Source organism: Neopelma chrysocephalum, unplaced genomic scaffold (genome assembly GCF_003984885.1).
Source record: "Neopelma chrysocephalum unplaced genomic scaffold, ASM398488v2 Primary Assembly neopelma1_65, whole genome shotgun sequence".
In the NCBI taxonomy this organism is placed as follows: domain Eukaryota; kingdom Metazoa; phylum Chordata; class Aves; order Passeriformes; family Pipridae; genus Neopelma; species Neopelma chrysocephalum.
In genome coordinates this window covers 8,545,043-8,571,046 of record NW_020897722.1, presented here as the reverse complement: position 1 = coordinate 8,571,046, position 26,004 = coordinate 8,545,043, and the positions used below count along the sequence as shown (strand labels likewise).

At 37.3% G+C, this 26,004-nt stretch overlaps 1 protein-coding gene across 2 annotated transcripts in view; it reads right to left on the bottom strand.

Moving 5' to 3' along the window:
- SMG1 (SMG1, nonsense mediated mRNA decay associated PI3K related kinase) overlaps nt 1–26,004 on the bottom strand; it is a 65,462-nt gene that overhangs the window by 4,600 nt on the left and 34,858 nt on the right. For both annotated transcript variants that reach the window (XM_027683863.1, XM_027683864.1), the window contains 35 exons: nt 25,249–25,450; nt 23,413–23,522; nt 22,888–23,035; nt 22,348–22,507; nt 21,569–21,689; nt 20,652–20,900; nt 20,063–20,347; nt 19,011–19,155; nt 18,591–18,729; nt 18,076–18,306; nt 17,801–17,978; nt 17,047–17,208; nt 16,545–16,762; nt 16,200–16,354; nt 15,025–15,247; nt 13,856–14,102; nt 13,002–13,231; nt 12,170–12,418; nt 11,631–11,769; nt 11,434–11,543; nt 10,866–11,084; nt 10,243–10,433; nt 9,472–9,644; nt 8,801–9,080; nt 8,344–8,616; nt 7,992–8,226; nt 6,144–6,370; nt 4,806–4,956; nt 4,524–4,713; nt 3,830–4,299; nt 2,671–2,808; nt 1,647–1,799; nt 1,137–1,316; nt 695–922; nt 44–255 (listed from right to left, as the gene is read on the bottom strand). In XM_027683863.1, coding sequence (XP_027539664.1) covers nt 44–255; nt 695–922; nt 1,137–1,316; nt 1,647–1,799; nt 2,671–2,808; nt 3,830–4,299; nt 4,524–4,713; nt 4,806–4,956; nt 6,144–6,370; nt 7,992–8,226; nt 8,344–8,616; nt 8,801–9,080; nt 9,472–9,644; nt 10,243–10,433; nt 10,866–11,084; nt 11,434–11,543; nt 11,631–11,769; nt 12,170–12,418; nt 13,002–13,231; nt 13,856–14,102; nt 15,025–15,247; nt 16,200–16,354; nt 16,545–16,762; nt 17,047–17,208; nt 17,801–17,978; nt 18,076–18,306; nt 18,591–18,729; nt 19,011–19,155; nt 20,063–20,347; nt 20,652–20,900; nt 21,569–21,689; nt 22,348–22,507; nt 22,888–23,035; nt 23,413–23,522; nt 25,249–25,450 — 7,021 coding nt within the window. The remainder of the gene's footprint in view (nt 1–43; nt 256–694; nt 923–1,136; nt 1,317–1,646; nt 1,800–2,670; nt 2,809–3,829; nt 4,300–4,523; nt 4,714–4,805; nt 4,957–6,143; nt 6,371–7,991; nt 8,227–8,343; nt 8,617–8,800; nt 9,081–9,471; nt 9,645–10,242; nt 10,434–10,865; nt 11,085–11,433; nt 11,544–11,630; nt 11,770–12,169; nt 12,419–13,001; nt 13,232–13,855; nt 14,103–15,024; nt 15,248–16,199; nt 16,355–16,544; nt 16,763–17,046; nt 17,209–17,800; nt 17,979–18,075; nt 18,307–18,590; nt 18,730–19,010; nt 19,156–20,062; nt 20,348–20,651; nt 20,901–21,568; nt 21,690–22,347; nt 22,508–22,887; nt 23,036–23,412; nt 23,523–25,248; nt 25,451–26,004) is intronic.

Sequence of the window (26,004 nt, the reverse complement as noted above, 5' to 3'; positions counted from 1 at the left end):
ACCAAAATGCCTTTTCTCACTTCAGACAAGATGACTTTCTTACCTTTGGCTCTGTGTTTTTAGTTCTTTCAAGGTGGGAGTTATTTCCTGCAGCATTTCAACATGTTCCTGACTGCGGACTTGACCCATAACCTGAACTAATGTAAACAGAACTGTCTGAATATTATCTTGCCACGATTTATATTCGCCCAAGAACTGCCTAACACTATTCTCATAGGGAACATCTTCACCATCTGCCAAAGCCGCTTCTTCATCCTGTAACAAAGATGTGCAAAAAGGTTAACTGCTATATTTTGGCTAAGAGAATAAATTTGAGCATCTCTTAGCCCTTTCAGCCCCTCAGTTTGTCATCTGACTACTAATAACCATAATATTCAGTAGTTACGTTTCAAGAAGGTAAATTTAAAAATGGTAAAATGTTTTACTGATTAAAAACCAAGAGAATTTATAAACAAAGTATTTCAACTGCCAATAGAGAGAAAAGGTTCAATTCAACCAAAGCCTGCTTAGCCTAATGTTAGAAAGTTTTATGAATTCTTAGAGATAAAATTAACTCTATGTCTTGAACTCCATATGCATGAACACATTTCACTGTTTCTAGATACTTTAAAAAGCACATAGCTGCAAGTGTTATATTTCTTAAACTGTACTGACATGGGTTTGAGGAATAAATTTAAGGATGTTTCAGGCATACCTTTGCCATAGCTTTCAGTAGATGTTTGACATCTCCAAGTTGTCTGTTATGACCCGTAAGCACAGTTTTAATATTATCCACCAGATTCTGAATTGTTTCACAAACTGTTTCTATTTGCTGTTCTCTTTCTGTTTGTACTGTTCTCTGGGTAGATATTTCCTGGGTCAACTGCTTGTGAGCTGAGTGAAGCCATTCAGAACTGCCAATAGGATGTTCAAGACCAGTGCCCTAAAAATAACAGAAACATTTTATCTGTATCCAGAGATAAAATTCAATTACTGTGTAGATGCCACTGCAAAGTGTTTATCAGCTGACAGCACAAACCCTGTGATCCACACCCCATTTGAAGATACACATAACACTGACTTAGAATGGAACACAAAACTGAGAACTCCTTACAGGGATTTTTTAATGTTTAAGTTTTGCTTTGACCTTTGCTTACCACTCTCTGGAGCAGGCGAAGCTCCAGGTCAGACACTGAGCTGTTGAACTGTGATGCAAAGGAGCACATTTGTTGACAGCGTTTGAGAAGTTCAAATAATGCAGCATCAAGATTTAAGGCTTCTGCTGTTCTAGTACGTAAACTTTCAAAATGAATGATATTACTGCAAAGGAAAGTGACCTGAAAAATCAAAGCAAGAGTGAGATAAATTATTCCAATTCAACTGCCTATTATACAAATTACATTTTTTTCAATCCTTAGAAGTGAGAATTTTAAACACACAGATACTGCTCTGTTACAGTAGCTGTATCATCTCAGGGTCATCCAACCCTGCAGCAATTCTCACAGAGATTATTCATATTGCTTTTCAAGAGGGATTCCCAGAAGTATTTGGTTATCTATGTTTGGCCTTTAGATGCAGAGGAGAAAAATATCTTCTACATAAATCTCAAGCAGGAAATGAAGAGTGAATACGCTTAGAGTCAACAGTACTGTACTTATCTACAATACCTGACTTGCTCTTTGACTTTCTTTAAGTACAAGGTTTCTTCTTTCAGCAATAGTGGCATCAAAATCTTGCAAGACTGGTGCCAGTGCAGGATTAGCACCTCCTGCCCATTTTAAACGCTGCTCAATACTTGCTTCAAGTGCTGCTAGTTTCTCCTGCATTGGGGAAGAAAAAGAAATCCAAACCCCACTTATATATACAATCCATACTGATATATATCATTCCAAGCCTAGCTTTAAAAAAAAAAAAGTATATATAACACATTTTTATGCCCATATATGTAAAATACTGTGATATTCATGATTGATAGATGTTAGTTTATGCTGTTTAAAGGTTTATTTTCAGTACACATCACAATTGAATTTGATTGTTATGGAAAGTCACCTGTCTAGATCTCAACTTGCCATAAAAAAAAAAAGTAAAAGTAAGCACATTTTTAGGCTAAGAATTATATAAAATCATGGGAGTCCTCAATTATTTTGCAAATAATTAAAAAAAATATTACAAACAGTAGCTTTATAACTAAAAAAGGAAATTATAATTCAGGAAGCTAAGCATAATTTATTTTAAACAATTAAACATTCTATAATACTGACACCAAGAAAAGCTAAAAAGCTGAGCCAAGCCACAGCACACAAACCTTAACACAGAATAATTTTGCCCAGATCTACAAAGGAAGCTTCTGACACTTAGCTAGTAAAATTATTTACTATCATTGAAGTAAATTCTAAGGCAGACAAAGAATAGGAGCATGAGCACCCTTCAGAAAGAAAGGTACCTTAACAGATTTGTATTTTTCCTCAGAGATTTACCGATATTCCAGAGAAAATGTTTTCGATAAGACAGCAAAATCAAACACTGTGACAGATATATCAGACATAATGAAAGAGATCAATTAAATACCTCTACATTTCTGCCTGACAGCAAGACAGATAACATAGTTTGAAAGTGGCAGATGATTTTGAAGTTTGTGTTAGAATCACATTTCAACATTCTGGTGAACAAACCTCCCCAAAACTGTCATACCTGTACTGTTGCAATTGAAGCTTCAATCTGACTGAGCGTGTGAAGTTTCTTTTTCATGCTGGCTAAAATTGCAGAACGAGGTGGAGGAGTGACAGAAATAGCTTGTGGGCGACTGATGAGGAGATCTTCATGCTGCCACTTTAAGAAGATAACAGCAACACTCGGTTATCAGTACTGCTCAGCACAAAATACTTTGCTTCATAAGCAGCAATTCTAGTGCTCTGGTACATTTTATGAGTAAGGGCATTTAAAAGGGCTGCATGTCAGATGATACCAGCATGGCTTCAAAGTTCTAAGTCATTAGAGAGCATTAAATTATACAAGTAGTTGTAAATTACATTTTGCTGGCTTGGGTGTTTGTACCATTAAACAGTCACTAACTTATTAAAAGTGATTTACGCACACTTTTTTGATCTGAAGGAAAAGCCATCGATATTCAGAAACAATTCACTTGTGATGCATTAAAATCAATACAACTTTGCTCACCAGTCTATGGAATGGTTTATTAACTGACAATGGAGAAAGCCTTGTCCCTTAACCTACAAATCACTATAAAATCAAGATCACTGACACTACAATACAACCGGATACCAGTGTACAGTTCAAGGTACACAATGGCATTTATCTGAGGCCTCAGAGGATCATTTTTCAGGATTGATAATGCTATTTATATTTTTTGATGAGGCAAACAGTGGAGCAAGGACACAGCTAATGCATTAAAACTTTGAAGGAAAGATACAAGATGACATTCAGCAATGCATGCTGGTTTAAGCAGTCTCCTCCCTTAAAGTCATAATCTGTTTGGAAAACAGAGGGAGAATGGGACAGCATCGCTAGTAAGAAAGCCAGTGAATGACCTATTTTCCAAGAAATTACTTAATGGCTATTGAAAAAAAAAATTACACATATTGACTCAAAAATAATTTATACATTGCCAAATTTGCTTCTTATGAAGCAGCTAGTCTTCAAAAGGAGGTAGCTCTAACACTTTTTTTCCATGTATATTTACAGCATAATTTAAAACCAAAATAGAGGCCATTAAAATACTCTACAACTTATTCAACAAAATATAAGGTTTCGTTGAGCTCAGACACCCTAACTCACGCTCACTTTCCACAGACACAATTCAGAAACAAACATCCCTGGGCTGTGACCTTACCTGGAACATGGCAATGTGCAGCTGCACTCTCTGCAGACTGGTCTTGCAAGAGGAAATACTGGTCTCGAGTCTGCGCACCAGATCGTGCTTCTTCCACGCGGTGTCGTATGAACTCGCCAGAACTGTCGCCCTGTTCATCACCAGCTGGGAGAACTTCCCAATCTGGATATTGTGCTCCACAGCTTTCTTGCACAGGTCATCCACAGAAACTTTGCTTTCTGCTCCAAAGTCTTTAGCTTCTACCTGAGCAATGATATCGACGCCCAAAGCGCTGATGAAACTGCACAAAGTCAGTCCCAAAGCTTGATTTGGAAGGCCAATTAAAAGCTGCCTCACAAAGTCTGCTGTAAAAGCCTTAATTGGTTTGGCCATTTGATCTTCACTAAAACAGGAGTTCCTGTAAAGGGCTTTCACATTGACAATTTGAACAGGTCCATTTACTGCATTCTGGTCTTCAAGTGAACTGATTCCTTTTAAAGGAAAGAAATAGTATTTTTGTTATAAAAAAATATTTGAAGCACCTACAAAAATATGACTTGACTTATAAACACAGATTACAGGAATTTATTTTGAAGTTCTGCATCCTTGACATATATGAAAGGTTAAGTTACAGTAAGAGTGCCCATTTTATGTTCTTCTGAACAGGATGAGAAGTTGATAAAGTCATACTGAATATTTGGTAACATTTATTTACCTGACAGTGTTTTAGAAAAGGTACCACAGAGCCTGAAAAATTCTTTAATTGTTTGCAGTCTCTTCAGAAAGAAAATTTCCTCCAGAACTTGCCGATTATTGTCATCATCAAAGAAGTTCACTTGGGTGCTGCGGGCTTCCCTAATTATGTCAATCTTACGCCAAGCAAGAGGTATCTCCATCTTGTTTAGCTGAGCAATATAAAGGAAATAAATTAGGTTTGCTTTTACAAAAGCTTCCTATTTTCGACTCAAAGAGTACTCCAAAAAGAACAGATCCATACCTTTTCAATCAATAAACCAAATGCAGTTTCCACTTGAGCAAACATTCCATCAAAAGCTACCAAAAGCATCTGACCAGCTGACATTTTGGGAGTTTCATCAACTGAACCATTTCTCGGCTGAATCAGTTCACCATACTGAGCATGAAGTACTCTTAAAAGAATAAAAAACAAAAAGAAAGTTTACATGGCTTTGCTTAGTCCCCAGTAAACAGGACTTTTTTAAAGCTGATTGATTGCACAGATAGAACAGATTGGAATTAAGATGCATCTGCACAAGGTGAAATTTTTGCAGGCTTTGCCCACCCTCCCTGCCCTGTTTCCACATGAATCCCAACGCTGGTCTCGAGAACAGCTAAGGATACCACGTAAGACAAGACTGTATTAGAGGACCACCTACAAATCTATAATAATAGCTATAAAATACAGGTAGAAGATACAGACTGTACTTCTTATGAGCATGTTAAAGTTATGAATAGCTAGAGAGGCACATATCACCTTTCCTCCCTTGTAAACCAAGCACTGGTTTTATAACATGCACATATATAACTGACTGGAGTGTGGGGTAAAAAGGTGGAGGGTGAGGTCTCAGGGTATGGTTGAGACAGTTTAACAGCTGGGTGCTCCTGAAGGGTGGTCTCATCCCCTCCTTCCCTTAGGTCACTTTTGACCCTCAACTAACAGGCTGAGCAGGCTTGCCAAGTAGTAAACCAGGAAGAAAACTAATCTAAGAGAAACCAGGTAAATTGTTTTCAGTGGGTACAGCCTTGGCTGTACTGCTGATGGAGCCACCACAACTGGCTCAAAGGAAGCTTTGGAATCAGCTCAGTTGTGTACCAAGCACTTCACTGGAAAGGCACTGTCCCACATTACAAGATGCACAAGTCTTTTTGTTTGGCTGGGGTTGTGTTTGTTTGCATTTTGGTTTTTTAATCAAGTCACTGATTCATTATGCAAAAGCCGCTCATCAAACCTCCTGATGAGCAGTGCCATGGTTACAAGCTCTCCCTTCCATAGGTTCCTCCCACAAACTAATGAACCAGCTCCTATTTTTAGCATCCTTTAACCTCAAATATAAAATCACAGCAACATATTTTGGAACAAAGTGACTACCATAAGTCAGCTTTAAGCAGATATAAGTGTAAATTGCCACAGCTCCCTGATTCTGTGTGTGCATGTGGATAAACACACAAACTCAGAGGAAAACAGTGCACTTCAGACACTGCACTTTGCTTAACGGTATTCTTGGGAAAAAAAGCCTATATATCACATAATAAATTTACACAAACTAATGTTCTGCAGTCTTCATTCTCTCACACCTGAAAAAAAAAGGTGATTTACCTTGCAACATCAATGTAATGAGTATGTGTTTCTTCCTCTAGACCCATAGCAGCATTTCGTAAGTAGGCTTGAAGAGATTCAACCAGTGTTTGCAAAGGGACTCCATCAGTTGTTTGCTCTATAAGATTATCCAATTCATGGAGCATACTTTCTAAAGTATACTCTCCTTTCATTAAGCACCTAAGTGCTTCAGGGAAAATGATCTGTCGGAAGTTTGAGTTCAATTCCTGTTGGGGAATAAATATGAAAACATAAGAAATTTTCCTCCCTCAGAAAGTATCATATGCAACATTTTTATCATTTTAGTATTACAGCACCCTGCAGCAGGCATTATCTAAAATATAACATGATGCTGGTCAGCCAAGAGTCAGAAGTCTGCTTTTTAACTTTAAAGAAATCAGGAATACATTAGACCCTGTACAAACCCAAAGGCTTGACATTTGTAGCAATGTAGCAACAACTATCTCCGCAGCAGCAGTACCTTACAGCAATCCTCAGCAGAGGCTTGGTGGCACATAGATCATTTTGTAAAATCAATTTCAGCAAACTATGCAGCTTTTCTTTTCCATTACATAACTATGAGTGAATTAAATTATTTATTGAATTTATGATTTGCTAAACTCATTGGAGTAGGCAAGGGAAAAGAATCAGAAATTTGCCAAATAGTGATAATTTTCCTGGGGTCCTACTAACACCACAGGAATCAATGCAGGGAAGGAAAACAGTACCTCAAATGGCATAGAGCAATTTCCCCCAAGTAGAATGCGCCAGAGGGATAAAGTCAGATAGAGAAAGAACCAACACTCTGCCTCCAAAATGAGACAAAACACAACAAAAGACTGGTTATCTTGACTGCTCAGGGAGCTGCACCCTAGATAAGAGCTCACATGAGGGACAGCAATGTGTGGGTGAAAGATCTCCACTGCAATCCAATGAAACAGCCATGCAGGTTTCTGAAACAGTTCTGAAATGTCACTACTTCGAAGATGGAAGAAACAAAGTGATGAAAATCCCAATGCACTTACACAGCTTGGTAGGAGAATACTTTTCAAATACAATACAGTGGAACCAAAAGCCTTAAAAAGCTGTTTACATCAGCCACAGTTTATAAATCACATCAATCTTCAGCAGATATTTTACTCAAGCTGCCGTTGATGGGTTTTTTTGTTTGTTTCATTAACATGGAAACATTTCTAAACCACAAAATTAAAAATGTCTCTTTCTCCTTCCTAATCTTGGAGATAGGAGGCTGTACAACAGGTTTTCAGAATTTGTTTGAAACTACTTGTTTCAGGCGAAAATAATCACAGAATATTCTGAGTTGGAAAGGACCCACAAGAATCACCAAGTCCAACTCTTAAGTGAATGGCCCATACAGGGATCAAACCCACAACCCTGGTGTTATTAGCACCACACTCTAATCAACTGAGCTAATCTCAGGGTTATAGTAGGTTTAACAGGAGCAGAAAACAGAAAAGATGCAATCTGAACAGTTTGGGGGTTGTTCTGGACCACCAGCAACAGAGCAAAACAATGAAAACATGACATGAAGCTAGTGTGTCTATAAATCTGATACTAACTGCTTCCTCATGGTTACCTACTTGATAGTAGTTTTTACAATTTGTCATGTATAGATCAAAACTGTTTCTTTCAAACAAATAAAAATTTAAACAGCAGAAGCAAATGCCTGTTCAGCTCCGCCAAATACAGCAATCAAGACTAAGATTTAAGAAAAAAAACCCTCAGCAGCATCATAAACAAACATTTAGCCCTTTAAGGAAGAATCTATTAAAAATGGCTTAGCTGAAGTCTTGAATGTTGGGGGAAAAGGTAACATAAAAGTATCACCTGAAGTGAGATATAGACTCCATTTGCCAAGTGAACAGCTTCTGATGCTTCAATGGGGTTTGGAATATCCAAGTCCTGAGGTACAAGATGACACTGCTTCAGCAACTGCACAAGGCACGTAACATTCCCACTCATGCTGCAAAGCTCCTCCAAGAACCAGGCTCCGTCTCTTGAAGTCAAATCAACCAGCTGCTCTCCAGCACTCGATGCTGCACCTTCCATCATCAGATTTCGCCTAGATGAATCATGACACTTAGACAACATGCCTGCTGTCGCATTCTTCACATAATAACATCACTTCAATATTCCTCGTCTCACACAAACTCACCAGGTTTCACAAGAGGGAACTCACCTTGTCAGCGCACACAGGGCGGAGATGATAACACTGGCCAAGCTCAGCGAGCCCTCCTCTCCGTTTTCGTGAAGGAAAACTTTTATGCACCGTTCGATTTCTTTGAGCTGCTCTTCGCAAACAGGCACAGTCACTGCCTCCTGCTTCAGACGCTCCACCTGCCGGATCAGCCTGTTGTTGATATCGGCTGCATAGCGCTGCAGGGTCATTTCCGTGGCAGTTATGAACTGGCACATGCTCGGAGGGGGTTGAGGAGCATACTGCATTTCATACCTGCAAAGCAAAAGTAAAATGACAAAATTTTCTTTTCTCAAGTACTAGCTAACTGCATTCTTCTCTGTGGATGGGAAAAATGTGTAAGAAAAATACTCTCCTTGCAAAAGTATTTATTTTCATTAGAAAATTAGGATAATAGCTTGAAAATTTTTTTGAACAATGCACTATTCTGTCGACTTACTTCCTAAAGATATCCTGACAACGCTCTATTGTCATGTTACAAATGAGTTCTTCCATCCAGGTTTTCCACTGCTCTATTCGGTGCTTCTGAAACACAGCTTTTGGATACTGCAGAGCAACTGTTGCATAGTTGTGCAACTGTTCGAGACACCCACGTAACACGGATCTTCTCTGCTGGAGAAGAGCACCAACTTCTCCTTCCAGTTGTTCACACTGACTGATTAGATGTGCCTGGCCTGCATTTTGCAGAAATGCTGTTGCTGGGACATAACTTGGAGGACCTTTTAAGAAAGATGGTTAAAAATTAAGTTTCATCTCTGAAGCACACACATTTCATAGCATACAAACACTGAGCTCTAACACCTTTTCAAAAATATTCTTTTACTTGTGATAAAGGAAGCATGGAGAATTCATATTGAGAATTTTGAGCACAAGGTAAGAGAATCATCTCACCCAGAGTGAAGACCACCACAGACAGACAAGTTCCTTCAGACAACTTGGCACAGAAACCTTGAAGTACTCTAAATCACCCTTTGAAGAAGCCCCTTTCTTTTCATTTATTACATACAGGTCCTTGCCTTTAAGTTAGAGGATACTCATAATGCCTCCTTGATATTGAACTCTAGTTGTTGTCAAACCATTAAAAACACGCTCACAAATACGGTTTTATACCTAGATCCATTTGTGTGCTAATTTCTTGAAGGAGACTTGCAAGTTGGGTTGCCTCTAAGTTACTGAAAGCAGTTTGGTAATGTGTTATCCACTGCTCAAACTCATTCAGCTTCACTTGGATTGCTTCCTGGACAGCTCTTTGTTGAGACTGCAACTGTGTGTGCTCAGAATACCTGAAATTATTGAAGCCACAGAATCAAGTAAGTACTACAAGAAAAAAAAATACTTTATGCTATAGAAAACATAACCATATCAAACAATACAGCTACTGGGTTGACCAGAAAATAAATATATTCTCACCAATTACAAAAATGTAATGTTACATTAATAACTGTTTCCCTACTATATAATTAATGTATGTGCATATTCATGCAATTCTGGAATCCTTCATCAATTTCAAATAGCCTTCAAAAATAACTTAGATGAAAAGATGTTTGTGCTATTTATCAGTAGCTGCCTTATGTGGATTATTCTGATAGAACACCACATTCAGCACATTCTTTCTCTTGCCTTAAGGGTCAGCTTGGACTAGCACAGGTTATGTTGATGGAGTATGAGGTGCAGGACATACATGAGATTATTCAGAAGGAAAATGGTTTCAGTAGTTCCTCTTACAATAAGCAGGTCACTCCTTGTACAGAACAGCTTTTACCCAGCTATTCACCTCTCTCATATATACACATTTCTAACATGTAACCCATAAGTACATTACTAGAACACCAACTGTATTGAACTGTGAGACTCCTGCCAGAATTCCTGGCTCCTCTGTACCTGTGCTGAAGCGTGTGGGAGGGATGATCCACTCCTTCTGCACCTTCCAGAAATTCTATCTCTTCCAGTAGTTTTCCTTGCAACTTTTCTACATCTGTCAACTGCTCTTGCAGGTTCAGATACTCTTCTAAGCTACTGTCCAATTTTGGCAGCACAGCAAGCATTTCATCCCTATTCTTAAACCAGTTAACCTGTAGGCAAAACACAGATGTTACAGAACTGCACTTAAATCAAGCAGGTAAGAGAAAGTAAGATATGGCAGAACTTAATCCTTCTGTGAATGCTGTTCATCTAGGACTGCTTCCAGTGCTACAAGTGCTAAATCTTCACAGACATTCTTTATTTAGACTGCTCTCTAAACCTCTATCTTTATTCCCCTAGCCCAGATGCAGCCAAAACATCAAAACATGTTTTACAATTAAGCATGCAGAAATTGAAAATTAAATACTTGCAAGTTTAATATAAGCACTTCCCTTAACAGAAACTCAATTTAGCTCAATAAACTTTGTGAACTATTTCTAATAAATGACCATATCTCCCACCATCTCCCAAATGCAAATAAATGAAATTAAAGCACAGGCCTAGTTTGGTTTTAAAGTAGAAAATTAGTGTAGTAAATGCACCTTTATCTCCGCCACCCTCGAAGAGAAGAGACTGCGTGTAATATCTCTTTCCATTTCCCTTTTGCTCTGTTTGTTTTCAGCCTGCTGGCCACCACCACCATAGACAGCTCCAGCAAATCCTGCTTCACCTCCAGCTGTCCAGTCCACCAGTGGATCATAAACAAAAGCTTCAAGCAACGTGAGCAAAGTCTCTCTTCCACGGCGCATGATATGAAGGACCTGCGTCACATTTTAAACAGACTCATTCTGATTCTCCCAAAGAGAGAGAGTAAGCAAAACATCACCCAAAAAAATGCAGGAAAAACGTAACAGTTTATATCTAGAGCTAGAAGTTTCCCCTTTCCCCCTAAATCATAGCTGTACCACTACTTGAATGTGTGACACGCAAATATCTGATATTCTTATGTTTCTTAAATACCTATAATAGGATATATCTAAAATAAGTCCAATAAAAATCACAGCAGAAAAGGTGAAGGCTTTATAAACCAGCAGCAGAATGCTTAATAGAAAAGTTTTAACACAGTATTTGGCAAGTGATAGCCCTTAGTTTTCAAGTTTCCTAACATACCTGTTCACAAGAAAGCCTGAAAACCCCTTCTACTCCTGTAACTCCAAGTGCTGTTTCAATATTGTGCGTCATCCGGAACGGAACCTTCTCCGGAACCCTAAGGCTCTTCCCTTTAAGATAAAAATTTAAGTTGTTTCTTTTAATGGGTAAGAAGGGAAACCTTTTATTTGAATAACATAGAGCATTTTTTAAATTACCTTTTTCAAAGCAAACATTATAATCTATGTGGACAACTTCTCCTGTAGTCATATCTATAAGAACATTATCCAGATGTCTGTCTCCAAGACCAATGATGTAGCCAACCATGGACATAACTGCAGTGGATCTTGCATACGACTTTAAAGAGAGTTTCAGGAAAAAATTATTTGTGGGAATCCTCTGCCAACACATTGGACTGACTACCATCTTAAAACAGTATTTTAAGTGTAAGTGTAAGACAAATCAAACCCAACTTATATCAAGCAGTTTTCTACTTGTTGTTTGATGATATCTTACAAGAGTTTTCATGTCTTAGGCTGATAATTCTAGTACAATAATGTAGAGTTAATTGGGTCTGTACCCACTTTTTAATTCCAGATGGTACAACTGCCAACATTTCCTGTTACATCCAACATCAGCAGTGCTAGCTCTCCAAACTCACAAGTATCACTGCTTGCACACATCTCGGTCATTTGTTGCCCCTCATCCCATTAAAACCACAGCCTCTCAAAGGTAAAATACAGTTGCCATAACTCACCTGTGTAACTCTCCACCATTCATCTGGTGTGGTACATGATGACCAGAGCTCCTTAGCAAGGAGATTTGGGGGAGTTGCTTCCATCAGTTCTTCCAGAACAGCCCTCATGACGTTCAAGGGCCAGTCACGACGTGACACGTCAAGACTAAGCCCGACTGCCTTTAAAGCGGGTCCAATTTTACTGTAGTAAAGTTCACTGGGTCTAGGCACTATTCCAGGATTCTGAGGACTCTGGTAAGAGTCCTGAGCCTAGAAGAGGTAAAGAGAGTAGTTTATGTATTGCAACTCATTACCATGCAAAAGCATCCCAAATTCAGTTTTGGCAAGAATGAAATATGAAATCAACATCTTCATATTGAATCATCATTGCGGATGATTTTTACAGCTCAAGAGAATTCTTTCAAAATTCAATAGTTAAAGTCTTTATAAAATCAAACCACATTGTTTTGGCCTAACTCTAATCTTACCAGAGTAAATCCCAAAAATATAACTGTAAATTCTGTATTTAAAATGAAATGAGAAGGAGAAAACAAGATATGGAACTAAAATAATTTTAACCAAGGATAATTCTATTTGTACAGAACAATTCTCTCTGAATTACTATGCCAAAGCAGCATATTCATGTTACACACTGTAATGATATATAAAGACATACATGCAATTTCACTGACTTCTGGTGAAATCCCAAGAGATATAAACACACAGAACCATTCTGCATTATGATGAACAAAACACAATCCTTTTAAGACTATGTGATTTAGAACTGTAAAGCAATCAAAATAGATGTTCCCCTTCTGACTTGTTCTAGTTATTATAAAAACACAGCAGTTACCTTTTGTGCTTGCAAAGCAGCTTCTCGCTGTTGCCAGCGCTTGTAGAGACCAAACAAAGGTGTAGCTCCATCCACCCACTGGATCAGGCCTGACCTTGTCCCCAGAGGTGTCACAGAGTAGTGCCTTGCATGGAACCGTGGTGTCTCTTGGCGGTTAATAGTAGCAAACATGGTGTTCACAATTGATAAGAACTGCATGATTCTTTCATCTAGATGCAAGTCTTCCAAGCCTGCAACAAATTTGTTTAAAATTTAGTTTTTTCCAGAGGAAAAAAAAAAAAAATCTTCTCCTAGAGTCCAAAATTTAGCATTTTTAAGCTACTTTATTTCAGACTATGAATATCTTTATAAATTATGTAGATTAAGCATGAGTTGTTAAGCCTAAATCTAAATATTTACATGGCATTTACCTACTAGAATCACCAGTTTATGCCAGCCCACTCTGTCAGAGGTACACACAATAGTTACTAACATAACAAACAGATCTTTCCCTTTCAGGGAAGGCAAGAAATTTCTAAAGTTCTTTTAGGTGCTACCTTAAGATTCTGAAAAATTGCATCCAGCTAATCCAATCAACATGCAAGCAGGACACTGCTTTTGATGAAGGCCTTATAAAGAAGGGATTTGAAACACCCCAGACTTAAAGTTTCACAAGGCAAAATTCCTTGAAAATGTTTGGTGAAGTATAAGGTAGAGAAGAGAGAGAGAGAGAGAGCAAATGCTTCAAACTCCTCTTTCTCCATATCATTCAGGCAGATAAAACAGAAGTTGCACCGTGCAACCTTCCTGCCTTTAAGACAGTCTAATTTATAACAAGAGACAGTGCCTTGTATGAGAAAAATGCAATTACTTACCTTTGAACAGATAGGGATAGTTCTTCCCATCTGATCCCAGGAAAAGCAGCTTTTTAGGTTTCGTTTTGGTAGGTAGGATTGTGATGGTGCTGCCCACACTGTGAATTGTGACTGTGTCCCTGGTAGATACTTCTCCAGGAAGTGCTATTTCAGTGTTCATCATGGCAGCCAACCAAGGACTGATTTCTTCAAGTCGTAAGAGGTAACTGGCTCGTTTCTGTGCTCTTTGCTGCAAACTTAGCATAACCTATTCCAAAGAAAGTTTATTCTTTTAGGTAGAGGTTCACCTCAACAGCATTAAAAAACAAAAACACCACCAAACCAGACTTAATGGTGGTCATTTCCAGAAAGCAGAGAGATTTTTCTTAAATTCCCTTCCACCATTTCCACCCTATTGATCCAGATACAGTTTAGGATGAAGATGACAAAAACTAAAAAACATCCTTTATACACCAAATATACCCTGTGTAGTGATAAGCACCAAAGTCACAACAAATCACACTCCTCCAGAGGTTTGCTTCTGCATTACAAATATTTGAGCTGTGGTTAAAGACAGCAGCATTCAGCAACCTCCTGTTTATGTATCTGCGTGTTGTTTGTTCTGCAAAGCAGAAGGGGAAGTACAGGGAAAAGTCTGGCAAGACTTTTAAAAACCACCAGACTGGCTCTGCACAGCTGAGTGAATATTTTGTTTCTCTTCAGACCCACAAAAAACTAAGACAAGATCACATAATCAACAAAGTACCCCAGGAAGGGTTGATCATTTGAAAGTTGCTGTGTAGCCTGAGGAATATGCTTAGATAACCAGAGAATTAACTTGTTAAAATTTAAATCCACTAAACTCAAATGGCATACTTTCAGAAAAATGGTATTAAAAAAAAAAAAAGCCCTCTGCTCCCAAAACTAACAGCATCCCAGACAGCAGAAGATGAAAGATCTGAAAAACAAAATTATTTCATTGGATAGAAATCCAATAACATACAGTCAACAGGACTTCCTAGAAGCAAAAATTACTGTGCTTTAGTGTCCAGGGTGCCTATGGTGAGAAGCCAAAGTTTCAAGCTGCAATTCTGATATGGCAAGAGAACAGGAGGAGGAGAGGGTCAAGCAAAAGTTGCAGCAAGAGCAGAAAGCCTCTACATTGTGCTTTTCATCTGTGCATATAATACCTCTTTAAATGGGAGCCAGCTGCTTCCAGGTTTAGCAGGATTCAAAGGATTCTTAAGTTTCTCTAGTGCATTTTCAATTGCATCTCCATAGTTATCCTGAAACCACTTCTCATGAGGGGTTTCTGCAGGAGCTGCAGTGATGCTCCGCACGTGCTCCAAAGCAAACACGATGGGCTTCATTAGAGCTGTGTGCTTCTCACGCATGATTGCAATTTTCTCCTCTCTGTTATAAAAAAAACACACCAAAATTTCTTCTTAACGCCATAAAACCAAGTTACCTCATCATCAGAGCATTAAACCAAAAATGAGATACTGAAGAATTCATGAAAATCATTACATCTCTAAAATGAGGTCTTCAAGGATGATCATATTAAAAGGAAGAGTATTTCATTCCACATTGAATGCAGTGCTCCTCTGAACCACACTTTTTTTTCTTTTCTTTTTTTCCTTTTTTTTCAAATGAAACATTTGAACTGAGTTCTTCATCATTGGAAACGCTGATGAGAAGCTCTGAGCAGAAACCACTCTAAACAACTGATTGCCTTTAAGAAAAGAGTTCTTTACTACTACTTCTTGAGGATGTACCACACTATAAAGAAGGGGAAGAGAGATTCAGATCATTCTGTTCTCCCACTCTATGTTAGCCCTGACAAAAGGATTCAAGAGGCATTCTTAACCTTAGCCAGGTTGTCCAGTGAATGGATCACCTCTTCCACTTATCCCTTCACAGGAGAACCCAGGTGAGGGAGAAAAAAAGGACTTGCTCAACACTGAAAACTAAAAGCAGAACCAAACAGTCTGTTTACTCCAAACATCTGTATTTACAGTAACCTCTAAATAGATTATACCCTTCAACACGCTTGTCCTCATTTCATCTGACTTGGAAATCAAGAACTACAGGATCTTATAATCCCCAACTTAATATGCATTAGGCTTAACACATTTTTACTAAAGAAATCCCAACATCAATTTACAGGTAGACTGTTGCTGTTTCTCATTTGATTAGAGTACAAGCTGTAACATCAAAATGTTTTGAAATAAGGCTGCAAGCTTACAAAGCAGCAGCTGGGATAGTATGACCTCAGGAGCAATACCACTGCTGGTTGGTTGGACTGTTTGCTTCCCAAGAACAAACAGTTGTTATGTTGTCATCTGAATTACTGACAAAGACATACTTCCGGAGAGTGTTGTTGTTTTGGACCCTTTTGACTTCATCTTCCAGTTGCTGAATCCGTCTGAGGACATACATGTGCTGCTGCAGTAACACTCCCAACCAAAGTTCATCCCAAAGAACTGTAACCCTGCGCAGCTCAGCCACCAGCATCTGAACCTGTATAAAACAAGATTCACTTCTTTTAAAAGAGCTGGTATTCAGACTTATTTTTGTAGATGAACAAGTTGAAAAAAGATGACAGCCTAAAGCAAAGAAACACCGAACTTTCAGTAGCCCAACCCGCAAGATATACAAATTCCATATTTTGTTGTTCAAGTGCCCAAGTAGTGTTCATTTGATTATTCACCTGCAATACCATTGTTGGATTCGCAGCAGAGAGTTTCTCCACAATTTTGCTGTAGCAATCTTGCATCATTGCTTGATCTTCATTTAATCCAGCTTTTGTATCGTCTTTACTACTTTCTTGGGAAGCTGGGGTGCTCCCTCCATCACATTCACCACCCAGCAGTTCTTCTCCTTGAATATTACCAAGCAAAGTAGGGATGGCAGAAGGCAGCTTGTTCCCTAAATTAAAAACAGATGTTAAAGTATTACCTAAAACAAGATATATCACTCCGTACTTCATTTAGTATGAAAAATATGCAAAATTGAAAGTCTTATTTGTCACACTGGTAAATTGGATAAAAGGTATCAGTGAGGTTCTATAATAAAAATATTCTTAAGATACAAAGTACCAAGTTACTGAGAAAAAAAAACAAAAACAAAAACAAAAACTCAGTATCATTTTATCCTATAAATAAAAACATATTAGCTCAAGTTTATTCGAATGCTTATTTTTATCTGCATACCTGAAGTCTGGGATTCACTGCTAAGTGAAATGGTTCCCACTATTGCAGGATAGAGTATGAGATGAGGAGAATCTTGAGCCACTCGACACAGTAAGTTGCAAATACTTTGACGAACATACACTTCTGGGTGATTCAGGCGGGAGAAAAGCTGGGGGATAATACCTGCATGAGGAGGAAAAGAAAGTGTGCTGACAAATGAGGCAGAATTTTATTTTAGTTTTAAAAGCATGTCTTTTTCTGAACAATGAGAAAAAATAAAGTACAAATTTACAAAAGAGTCCAAAAGAAAGTGCAATTTTACAACAGTTGTCCTCCTCTTCTGCTGCCTCCCACACTATGTCCACAACCTTTCGAGGGAAAGTCCCTGAACAACCAGAACCAGCAGCATAGTAACAAACAACTACTTTTGAGACATCTGGCTTTAGTCACACATCTTTCTCAACTGTAGCTAGAAAAAAACCCACCCCATTTGTTTCAGGTGGTACTACAATGTAATAGTTCATAAACTACATCTCCTTTTTCCTTCCCAGGTCTTCAGATGGGGAAAGGAGGGGATCAGAATCTGTGCTACTTAACTACTCTAAGATCAGAATGTATGGCAGACCTGAATATCTTTACTACATTATTTAGTAAAAGACAGGCTCTGTTTCTATGATGCTTACATAAATATTTTATCAAAGTGCAACAAACAGCTTTCTGCATTTAGAGAAAATGCATCAAAATAAATTTTAACAACTAGATACCATCTATTTACCTCTCCAAGGAGCAGTAGGTGTAGTTTCTAGCCCATGCTCTAGATACTGTCTAAGTTCCCCAGCATGTTTCACAAGCAACCGTAACAGTCTTAGGGTTGCCATTACAATAACATCATCAGTGCTTTGCTCAGAGGTGTTTCTTAAGTGCAGTCTGGGATCTTCTTCATCAAGTGGAACCTTGAAACAAAGAAATACTCTCTAAGTTAAGTATATAGCTCATACCATCATTTAGAAAAGTTTGTAACTGGATTTCCTTATCAGCATGAACACTAACCTGACCAGCATTCAGTTTGAGGAAAGTAAAATATGCACTGCAGGAGAGCTTGTAGAGACTGAAGATTCTGTCTACAACTTTCCTCCACACTTTAATTAATCCTTCTGTTGCGTTTTCATCTAGATCTGAAAGCCAGGGACAACTTGTTAATAACTGACGCCATATCACATCCACCATATCATCTTCTTCATTGTCCTCATTTTCAGTGATTTGTAGAGTCATGTCTTCATCCTAAATGCAAATAAAGAGAAAACAGATTTGACTAAGTCATCCAACAATTTCTACAAGCAATGTTAGTTCCTAATCCAGTTTTTGTCTATGCAACTCACGCAACTGCATTAGTTGATCACATTACCATAGTTCATACAACAGATGTGTTACCACTTACCTAACAGATAGTTTCTTGTACTGTCTGAATTTTAACTTTAAGACACTTAAAAGAGTTCACATGAATCACAAAAATAAGGAAAAATAAGGTTTACACTTGCTTTTTAAGCAAGCAAATTTACACTCACTTGAATTCCGGCTGGACGACACACTGCCTGCCCAAGAATCCCATAGATTTTCTCTTTATCTTCCTCTGCAATGTTGTCTGGAAGCAAGTTCTGAACCTCAGATTTTTCCCGGGGCAGCAGACGAACACCTTCTCCCTGACTGTAACATTTAAGGAATTATTGATCCCTGTTACATGGGTATTTGTAGAGATACTGAAACCGTTAAGACTATATGTATAAAACTCCTTGAAGGAAGAATCATCTTCATCTCAGAATTAAACTAGCTTCTTTTTACAGAGGGCAAGTAATCAAGAGAATATTCATCTCTCTGCTCAAATGTGACTTCAGGCCACAAACAACAGTAATCATAAATACAAAGCTAGGGTTTATCTTAAGAAAACTAATTGTGCTGCATAAAATTAAACATTAGGATGAATTTACCTGGCATTATCAACTACTTTCCGGCCCCATCTATAAGCCCAGCTAGCCAGGGCTGCCCAAGACTTGGCTACTTCAGGTGCCTGTACTGAAGACAAGTGATACAGCTGGCCCAAGATGAAGTCTGGTTCTCCAACTCCAATGTTTACTGTGATAGGAGAAACAGAGCAATGTATGTTATGGTGTAAAACCTACTTCTAATTGCCTTAACAGAGAAAATAACACCAACACATTAAGAGCACGTAATATTTTTCAGTACAATTAGTATCCAAGGGTGTAAAATCTTACAAAATGAAATTATTTTTCAGTTCTGACACTGCTGCTAAACGAAGCAGTCTTCATTTGTTAACCACCATTGCTTAGACTCTACAATTGTTTCCTCTTTTGCAGGAAGATGGAAATGAGGCAAGAAACTCATGATCTCCAAAAGAGCACAATGCTTCAGAGAGCAAGCAGAATTCTATGAAGTACCCAGGGCAGTGTGGTTGTGTTTATTTGTATATACCTAAGTTATTTATGAAATCCATGCTTAAAGAAAGACAGAATTTATCTTAACATTTAAGAAAAAAGTCCGCTGAAAACTGGGAATGAGAGTACATTTGCAGCAACAGCAGAAGTGCTCAGATTAAGCACAGATTAAAGATCACGAGAAAACCAAAGTACTTTTCACACTTATCAGGGCCTTCAAAACATAAATCCTATCCATGCTTAATCTGAAAGATCTCATTCAAACTTCAGCAAATAAGATGAAAAAAAACATAAATGGGACAAAAATTTATATCCTCATACAAAATAAATGCATACCAGTTTCTTCTTAAGGCCATCATCATTTCAATGAGAAAAAGTTATAGAAATATGACAGAACTTTTAAGGTGTTTGGTTTTTTTAACTGTATATAGTTACCTATTGCAGGAAACACACACTGTTTATATCTGTATTAGGAAAACAAATATGAGTGATGGAGCACTTAGTCCTTATCAATACAACTGGTGCTATCCCTCAGTGGAATCACCAGTAACTAATTTAAAAAATAAGAAGGAGGAGGAGAAATGTACCTGTAGATTCACTTTCAATCCTAGGATACTCTTCTTCTAGTGTATTAACAGCTGGGAGATCAATCAAATTATATATGTTTTTAGACAAGGTAGACAGACCAGTGTGATTCTGCTGCTGCTGAGCTCTATACACTTGTTTCAACTGTCCTGAAATCTCTTTCCATTCTGCTTGAATCCATTTAGCCAGTGTGAGAATAGATTTAGCAACTGCATATTCGGCTTTGGCAGATTTGCAGAAAGATATGGCACAAGAACTCAGCATTTCCATGGCATGTGTTGACTGACCTGCATATCATGAAAAGCAAATCTTCAGTACTGTGTTAACATTATTCAAAACACTTCTGAAATTCAATGTATTCAGATACTGCTTGTAGCAATGTATTTTTACACAGAAAATTCTCTTTTGAAGTTAAAAATGACAAGTAAGAAAAGACTTGTGAAAACCCTTTCAGACTGAGACAACAGTTAATAGTATGAAATCAGTTCCTAATGATACTGTCCTGTTATGATTTCTTCAAGATCAGGGGAATTAGCCTGGTTATAAAAACAAGCAGCTCAAGTCACTATAACACAAACAGCAAACACTCACCTGCTGTGTATAACAATTTTGTTTTCTCAATATCGAGTTCAGGGCCCCATTTTTCATCTATCTGACCCGGAGCAGACAACTTTTTAAAGTGCTGGACTAAGTCCTGAGCAGTGGTGGTTTTTCCCAGCTGGACCTCGCTGCACTGGGCGAGCAGCCGTGTGGCCAGGGCGATATTGCCTCGCTTCCGAGCAAATTTCGCTGCTGTTAAGCCCAGTTCCATTAGATGGCTTTTAATTGGGACTGTTGGTTCTGCAGAAGGAAGCAAGACATTGCCAACAAAATTATTAAACGATTATCTGATACAGACAGATAATTTCTACCCAATGTATTCCGTACATGGCCATCAGTAAAAAATTTCTCAGCTCTCTTATTTTTTATATTTCCTTCAGAAATTGAGATGATTTAACTTAGCCTAGAATATTCACACACCCCCTCTGAAACAAAAAATATATCCATAGATTATCTGCTGGGCAAAAGAGATTTTTTCCACTATAATCACTCTTCTTAGCTAATAAACCTACTTGTCTCCTGATAGAACTTTCCTCCCATTACCTCTTATTATACTGCACATTTAGATGGCTTTCGTGACTGTTTTTAAAGACCCATTATTCATACTGTTGAAGTGTTCAAAAGCGAAAGCATCTAAAGTGCGAAGAGTTGAGCAAGTAAGGTGTTATTAGGAGAGTATAGAACTGCTAAACACTTCAGAATACATTTTTTTCTTTTTAACACTGTCTCTATCACAGCAGTAATTGAGACCATGAGTTGTAAAGCAAGACACCCAAAGGACAAAACTTGGCTTTTAAGAAGTAATCCATCTAAATAATAGAAAAAGACACAGCTGCTGCTTTCAGCAGACAATTCAAGTTCAAATTCTGCATTTATTTTTCATAACACTAATATGAGAGCTTACATACCTTTAAGTTTTTCCATCAATTGATTCTGGTACACCGTGTACCTCAGGGCATGCATCCATGGCCTCACATCATGCTGTTTGCATGACCTCAAAGCATCATTGAAGAGAGGTACAAGACAGTCCTGAAGAGGCACAGAAGTTTCATAGTTGTCATAAGAGACAACTTTACTACAATGTATTTTCACTTACTAAAAGCAAAGACCATTTTAGTGCAGAGGAAACATTTTTATTTGTATTAGTAGCCACACTTTGTCATTAACTAATAAAGCCTAAATATGTTCTATGCTTGATTTTGAGAGGACAACACTAAGAATTTGCTCAAAATCAAGTTGAATTCTTTTCTGAACACTCTGATTAGTAATTAGAACTAGATCATTCATACTGGTTGAAGTCTGACAGTTTTTAATTGCTGAAGTAATTTTTTTAATTAGAATATTTTCAAGTTGCTTTTAAAGTAAATTACATGTTTTGCACGACTAAGCGTTACAATGTATCTAGAGAAGAAATACCAACACTTCCCTAAAAGGCAATTACCAATAAAACTTCAAAAATACTCTAAGTGTAACTGGAAGAGTTGTCATATATTTATAACTTTAGAAAAGTCCAACTGAGATGTAAACTTAAAAAAAACTTGGGTCAAGGCACTTTAGTAAACTAAATGAGATCTTTTTACAGTATAATTAACAACTGTCAGAACAATTAATGTTTTATATTCAACACTCACAACATGACATGGAGAAAAACATTATCCCAATTTAGCTTTTAAACACACAGATATACCTCGGATGTCAGCCTGTTGCACACAGTGTTTTCCAAAGCAGAAGAACAATACAACTGAAGGGTGCTCAACACTGGTAAAGACTGAGACACAGTGAGTGTAGAAAGTCTCAAAGGCCCAATAGCAATACGAGATGTTTGCTTTAAGTACTTAATAAGATTTCTGAAATAAAAGGATCAGAGCAGTCATTTTTGTTAACTAGACTTTAAGAGTAAATAGTGATATCAAAATTACTGAAGAAAAACCAAATTCAACATCTTTAAAAAGATGACAAGAAAATCTTGTGCTCTTACACACAAGTTACAATACTTTATTAATAAACTGACAAGCAGAATTACTTTATCAGCTCAAAGGACTTTATCAATTACATAAACTCCAAGTTAAACATCATCTTATTTTTCCTCAGTAAGCTTATAACTCACAACAACTAGAACTGGCAGCAAACTACTACAGGTGCTGAAGCTTTACACAAAATTACGTTTAACAAGCTAGAAAAGGTTTTCACAGTGTATTACATTCATTCATAGCACATTTCAACTTACTCAGATATTGACTGCCACTTTTGCTCCTGTTCTATGTGGTTTACAGCTGTTGCCAGACACACTGAACTTCTCAAAAGCTGTACTTCAACTGCTTTTTGAAGTTCTCTTGGATCAGGACTTAGCATATTAGGAAGGAGCTTCTTCATGTCTACATGGAGATTAAACAATTGAAACCAACTAGAACTGCCAAATTTTATCAAATTCCACTATCTGAGAATGCAGTTTTGACAGTAAGGAAGTTTGGGGAAAAAAACCTTTTAAAAATATATATTATATATATATTCATGTTAGGAATCCATGACAGATTACTTCTAAACAGTCACATTAACTCTAGAAAACACATTTGCATGGACATTTAGGATGACCACTGCCAATTATTTTGAAGCCTGATTCATAAAGGTTATGGTCATTCCACTGAACACAGCAAACTGCATTCAGAAGTTTCAGCCTGTCATTTATAGTAACAGATATATGAAGAAATATTTACTTTTGTATTTGAAGTAATATTAATTTATGCATTTATACCTATTTTTTCTTTGGATCCGCCTGCAAGCAGGTTGATATTTTCTCCTGGTAATAATTCTAGTTGTTCAGTGCATTCAGTAAGTTGTCCAGACTCAAAGCTGCTCAAAGATCTGCAATTCAATGTTTATAGTTTTATTTTCACATTTTTTTACTTTACTCCAGTTGCTAAGTATATTACACAACAAACAAACACTCAAGACTAACTCCAATTCTAGAGCGCTTAGAATGAATTCTAAGCAAAAAAATCCCAATTTTCACACAGATCAATAAAAGGCACCATTACTGCACCAAATGGATAAATTCAGTATTGAAGTGACAGGGAAGAACAGCTCTCCAGCTGTGAAGCTTTTCCTATTACCATGTAATACTCTTCTACCAGAGTCTGGAAGTCAAAGTAAACCCAAAACTTTTTCCCCCTGTCTATGCACAGAAAAGTTTCATGGCAGAATTTCATGAGGCCATGGTTTCATCTCCTCAGTTTACATGAAACCAAGGCTGCAGAAATACTGCAGTATTTGCAGGTCATAAACAAATTTATATTGCTTATTGGTTTATATTGCTTAACAGCCTGAAGCAGCAAATTTAACATTTCCTGCCCCCCCCACTGTCCTACATTAGAAAATAATTTGGGCATTACAGATTTTACAGAACTACACAAAAAATAGCACCGAAAAGTTAAAAGGCTTGATGTCTCAGAATACAGAATATTCCAGTGTTCAATATTCTTGTTACTATCCACTGAAGGAGGAATTGCCCAAGTATCTGGACTAGAAAAGAAGCAAAAATTCAGCACGTGAAATCGCCCCTTTCTGCTGAATTATTTTGATCCTCGTTACTACAGTGTCTCTTAGCCTGTTCAGGGTCAGAAGAGTCAAAGTGCTCAGGAGTTCTCCACAGGATTTTTCTCATTAGATAGTACCTTACTTCCAGTAATTATCTGAATGAAAACTAACTTAAACCAGTCAAAAATGATGAGACCTCTGCCATGGTACCACAAGTACAATGGGTTTAGTTTAGAAAAACACAAATACTCAGAAATGACACATTTTCACATCCATGACAACCACTCATCCTCCTAATCAATTAACTGCAAAACTGTAATAAGAAAAGAGATCACCTCTTTCTCTGACAGAAGCTCCTTGTCAGAACTACAAGATTTTATTTCACTGCTTCCTTCTATGCTTTTATTTCCAAGTCAAGAAATTTCAGCCAGAAGGATTTTACAATGTTTACCACAATAGTACAGGGATGGAAAGTAATCAAGTTGTCAAAAAAAGGACCCTTAAACCTTGAAGGACTATTCAATGTCCAATTTTTTTCATGAACCAGACAAATATCAAGGGTCAGGAAATAAATGCACAAACTACAATTCTAAATTCCATTAAAAAAAGAAACAAAACAACAAACATTAAAGCAGCCAAGGCCAATTCCTTCCTATATTTTTTACATTAAATTAATGACTTAAAATATTTAAGAACTGTACCACTGAAAGGCATTTTACTTCCTGCTATTATTTAAGTTGTGCAAAAGGAGGCATCTTCTGCTAAGAGAAGCAGAACAAATTTGGTATATTTTTCCTTCAATGAAAGATATTTTTCTTGAATACTAAGAAGCCTCAGTAGCCAGAAAGGCATAGTAACTGTTTAGAATGGTATTACCTCTTCACTCATCTGTAAATATCATAGCCAAGTTTTCACCCTCCCCAGAACACAACTTTCTTATTTGCATGCCTCTATTTAGAAACTGACATTTTCTAAAATCCATGTACACTTTAATGTTTCAGTTCTAAATTAATGAACTCCAAGGTACTGTTGAATAAATTACTTATATCCTTACTTTATGTAGTTAAAATCTGCTTTCAAATTGATTGAGGTATTACTATTGCTTTTCTTCAACTCGTGGACCATATTTTGCCACTCCTGAACAGCAGCCCAGTCCGCAATGGAAATGTAACATTCACATGCCTTGTTACCCAAGTAGTTTATAACTTCAGGTGAAGAGTCACTTGGCTTAGTCAGGACAGTTTTTCTAGTTTCTCCTGTGAAATGAAAAAATTATATAAAGACACACCTCAATTTACATTTTAAAAGAGCAATTCTATTACTCAAATGTAATTTCTATGTCTTTGGTCAAGAAAAACACTTAATTTTTTTAAGAAATCAAGTAGTTACACAATGTCTACAGTATTCTTCCACTGACACTCCTTCTAAAGAAAAAAAGAGAACCTTTTCAAAAGGAGGTTTTGGAAAATTTTAATCCAGATCTGTAAAGAAACATCAAAACAGAAAAACAGAACAACTAAATTAGGAACAAAGAAGGTTCTTTCTCAAAGATGAAACGGAATATTGTAACCAAGTCTTAGTTAAAAACCTCTGAGTAACTAGTGTATTTCTGATACAATTATGTCATAAATACTAAGGTTTAAGTTATGATGATCTAAAATACATTAGAATTAAATTAGGAAGTTACAAAGTATTTTACCTATTATTTTTAGTTTGAGCTAGGTCTCAGCACTGCAAACCCTCCTATCTACACACAATATTGGTTTCAATGGCATTAAGTGGTTCAGTTTAACTGCAGACAGAAACACGT